The sequence below is a fragment of the Dipteris shenzhenensis genome, chromosome 7 (assembly GCF_047967505.1).
Source record: "Dipteris shenzhenensis isolate YYH24624 ecotype China chromosome 7, Dip_SZ_1.0, whole genome shotgun sequence".
NCBI lineage: Eukaryota > Viridiplantae > Streptophyta > Polypodiopsida > Gleicheniales > Dipteridaceae > Dipteris > Dipteris shenzhenensis.
The window spans coordinates 48723195-48727547 of record NC_141602.1 but is presented as its reverse complement, the minus strand read 5'-3'; the positions used below and the strand labels follow the sequence as shown (position 1 = coordinate 48727547).

The 4353-nt window shown below is 44.5% G+C and overlaps 1 protein-coding gene across 1 annotated transcript; it reads right to left on the bottom strand.

Moving 5' to 3' along the window:
- Positions 1-482: 482 nt before the first annotated feature.
- Positions 483-3833, bottom strand: LOC147900439 (uncharacterized). Its single transcript, XM_087376650.1, has 4 exons — positions 2820-3833; positions 1137-2787; positions 597-1002; positions 483-513 (listed from the first exon to the last, which is right to left on the bottom strand). The coding sequence occupies exons 1-4, from the start codon at positions 3831-3833 to the stop codon at positions 483-485; spliced, it is 3102 nt and encodes a 1033-aa protein (XP_087232776.1).
- Between the last annotated feature and the right edge of the window lie 520 nt (positions 3834-4353).

Below are 4353 nucleotides of genomic sequence, written 5' to 3'. Positions count from 1 at the left end.
AACATTGCTAACTATGAGTATAGTCTCAATCTTGTGACCATTGTGTTATCCAAAGTCCCCTATTTTCCACATGGACTATTGGCAGTCATTGTTGACACTAAGATGTAGACATTTACTTCATCGTTTTATCATCCTATGACAAGCTTGTGGTTAATAATAGAACTGACTTGGCCCACACCATTCAAGATCTTTCACATGAGCGGGCAACAAATTGCATGTTATTTACATAAGAGTCAGCAAGTACTTACAACCTTTTTCCAAGATCATGCTTCTTAGGTAACTATCAGATACTCATGCAAATAAATACACTCGCTTGACTTGCAGTCTACTGGTAATGGTACCGAGCTTATGTATTCTTCATGTCTAAATTCTCACTACATACATTATGCATATGATGTTGGGCCCTTATTCTTAATGTATGTAGGTGCCATCAACGCCTTAGTTACTGCCTCAATAGGCACAACTGACTCCTTTGCATCTAGCTAGGTTGAGAATGAATGTTCTTGTACATTCCTGCAGGCAGACATCACATCGATTAATGATCAGATATGCAAAAGACTTGGGGATAAACACATTTTGAAATCAAACAACAATACCTTTGATGCTGGTCTGAACTTATTGCCCTCGTGCTGCCAGCGGTAGCAAGGCTTTCTAATGCAGGATAGTTGACAATAGCATTGCCAATTCCCGTTTCTATTTTAAGTAGCTCTGTGAGAACTTGTTTCATTGTAGGACGGCTGCTTGGATTCTCCTTGGTACAAGCCAAAGCCAGGCCCATGAGTCTGATGATATGGACAGGATTATTCATTCCAAATCCTTGAAGAGCTTCATCCAAGACTTCGATTGCTTTGTCCGGGAAATATGAACGCACCCATTGAGATAAAGTCATCCCCATGCCAAAATTTTCGTCTGTGGGCCTTCTTGTAGTAAACATCTCCAACAATACAACACCATAACTGAAAACATCCACCTTCACAGAAACCTGGGTAGAGTATGCATACTCTGTAAATGAAACAAAGAATGCACATACAATGTCCTGTGAGATAGAAACATAGGATTGTTTTGCATGTTGAAATTATGTTAAATCCCGATCTTGCGGGGCTCTGGAAGGGTAGATCTGAATGCAAGAGCTTTACCTGGTGCTAGATAGCCGATGGAACCTTTGAAGGTGGAAGATAGCTGGAGAGAGGTTCCACCACTGGAAAGATCGGTGAATAGCCTCGCAGTGCCAAAGTCTGTGAGGCGTGCTTCAAAGTCGGAATCAAAGAGGATGTTGCTGGGCTTCAAGTCACCGTGCACCACAGGCAGACCGTAGTCATAGTGCAGATAAACCAAGACCTGAGCAATAGCAATTGCTGCCTTCAAACGTGTTTCCCAGCTCAATCGGCAGGTTCCAGCTTCATACAAGTGTCGCTCCAAACTCCCATTGCTCACAAATTCCAATACCAAGGCCTTCACCTCCAAAGTAGAGACGTAACCCAAGATTGTGACCAGATTTCTGTGCCGTAGTCTTCCAAGTATCCGCAGCTCCCTTACGAATATATCGTAAGATCGTGCGTCTTTGAGTATTTTCACAGCAATGACCCTGTTATCTGGCAACACGCCCTTGTAAACAACGCTGAATCCACCCGCACCAAGGATATTTTTTTGATCGTAGGCTTCTGTGGCTGTCCACATATCTTGAGCTGTAAACCTTTCTTGCCTTCGGCGCAAGGTTGGACATAGCACATTAGAGGATCTTGAACTGTGACGATGGATGAAGTACCAAAGTAATCCCCCCAACAATAGCAACGCTGAAGCAGTAGCTGTAACAATGATAACGAGCTTGTGGTGGCCTGCAATGGCTACCTCGCAGACTTTATGAAGGATCGGCCCACAAAGGCCCGGGTTGCCCAAAAATGATGTAGCATTGAGATGCATAAACAGGCCAACATTTGGAATTTCACCTGTGAAGGCATTCAATGAGACATTGAGATATGTGAGGGCAGGCATGCGTCCAAGGAAAGAAGGCAAGCTGCCCGTGAGGTTGTTCAAGGATACGTCAAGCTGTGCGAGGGAATTTAAAGCAGCGAGTTGTGGCGGTAGAGATCCAGATAGCATATTTCCAGAAAGATTCAACAGCTTTAGACTCTTGAGACTGCCGATGGTCCGTGGTATTTCTCCTGTCAAAGTATTGCTGGAAAGGTCGAGGAAAGAGAGCTCCAAGCAACCGCCCATGCTTGCTGGGATTGTACCGGATAACAAGTTGTGAGACAAATCGATAGCTCCCACCAAGAACAATCCGCCTAATCCTGAAGGTATGGATCCGGATAAAGCATTCCGAGATAAGTTGAGCGCCAATCCCAAAGAGCCTAATACTGAGAAGTTTGAGGGGATACTTCCTGTGAGGGAGTTGGAAGAGAGATCCAAATCTATGAGTCTGAAGCACCAGCTCAGAGTTTCGGGAATGAGACCCGTGAGCATATTGTGTTGCAGATATAAGTTTCTTAATTCTTGAAGCTGGCCGATGGGATTGGGAACGGCTGCACTCAACCTGTTGTAAGAAAAGTCGAGGAAGAATAGCTGACTGCAATTGGAGATCTCCGGCGGTATAGTCCCGGAGAGGTTATTCTCCTCCAAACGTATGCGTCGAAGAGATCCTAGTTTGCCGAGCTCGGAGGGAATTGCACCACGTAGCTCATTTGAATCAAGGCCGAGATCAGCGAGGGAGGTGCAGTTGCCAAGGCTGGAGGGAATGCCACCCGTGAGGTTGTTACCACTCAAATAGCAGATTGCAAGGCGATGGAGCATCCCATCACCTCGTTTGAAGAAAAGTCTAGCACTGTGAGAGCGCTGCAATTCCCAAGGCTCGGGGGGATGAGGCCTGTGAGCTGGTTTCCCGAAAGAAGCAGAGTGTGAAGGTTGGTGAGCATTCCAAACTCCGATGGGATCACCCCGGTTAGTTGGTTGCTACTAAGCTCAAGAATTGTGAGGGTGGTGCAGTTGCCTAAGCTGGAGGGGATGAGGCCCGTGAGTTGGTTTCCCCAAAGAAGCAGAGTCTGAAGGTTGGTGAGCATTCCAAACTCCGATGGGATTACTTCGGTTAGTTGGTTGCTACTAAGCTCAAGATTTGTGAGGGTGGTGCAATTGCCTAAGCTAGAGGGGATGAGGCCTGTGAGCTGGTTTCCCCAAAGAAGCAGAGTCTGAAGGTTGGTGAGCACTCCAAACTCCGATGGGATTATCCCGGTTAGTTGGTTGCTACTAAGGTCGAGACCAACGAGGTTCATGCAGTTGGATAAGCTTTTGGGAATGGAACCGGTAAGGTTGTTCTGAGCTATGGCCAAAATCTGAAGATTCGCAAGTATCCCAAATTTAGATGGGATGTGACCGGTGAAGTTGTTTGTATGGATTTGAACATCCGTGAGGGCGGTGCAATTGCCAAGAGTGGTGGGAATGCCACCCACAAGATGATTGTTGCAGAGATACAAAATGTGGAGATTTTGTAAGAATCCAAATTCATGAGGAACAGATCCAGAAAGACGATTTCGAGACAAATCCAAAGAGGAGAGATGTGAGAGTCCACCTAAAGCTGGTGTGATCCAACCTTCCAAATTGCTAGATGTCAAGTTTAGCTCACTCACCTGGGCTACTTGCATAGAACTGTAGTGTGGCTTAGGCTCAAAACCACACACTTGACTCCCTTCCCAATTGCAAAACACAGATTTGTTGCCAACATTCCAACCTCCTAACACCCCCAAAGGATCATGGGTGATGCCCCTCTTGAATGCCAGCAAAAGCTCCACATCTTCATCATTTCCCGTACTTGCTGAGCTGCACCTCGCAAATTTTGCCATGAGGATGCTCAATATGATGGCAATTTTGAGAAGGTGAAGCCAAACCATTTTGATGTGTTGTCCACAAGAATTCCCACAAGGATTGTTTCCACACCAAAGCTGGAGTGAATCCAACAAGACAAACAAGATATGAATATCTCCTAATGTGCCACAATCCTTATATCTCTCAATATGCCTTAGGGAGCACACCATCTACTCATATATATAAGTGTTCACAATAGAAAATAATTTCTTATGATATTTATGTATGGAATTTTGAAAACACATAAGCCTAGGCTTAACAATAATTTCAAGGCTACTACCTTTAAAAAAGGATGTCATTTCATCATGGCCCTAAAATCAAGATATTTGTGAACTTTTCAAACCTGAAGATATCCTCTCTTAGATTTTAAATATGGCCCTCCGTTTCTATTTTTAAAAACCATTTGCACCCTTGAGAAAGTGTAAGATCGAAAAATCAAGAGTATATCATATATCTAGTTCGGGCAACATTAATCTCACATGATGACAACTAAAATAC

Bases quoted from the DNA above. Each gene is read 5' to 3' on its own strand.
- LOC147900439 (XM_087376650.1), bottom strand. From the start codon at position 3,833: ATGGCAAAATTTGCGAGGTGCAGCTCAGCAAGTACGGGAAATGATGAA. The intron at 2,788-2,819 runs CTAGACTTTTCT...GGTGATGGGATG, and splicing joins ATTGCAGCGCTCTCACAGTG to CTCCATCGCCTTGCAATCTG. The intron at 514-596 runs GTATTGTTGTTT...GTCTGCCTGCAG, and splicing joins AGTTCAGACCAGCATCAAAG to GAATGTACAAGAACATTCAT.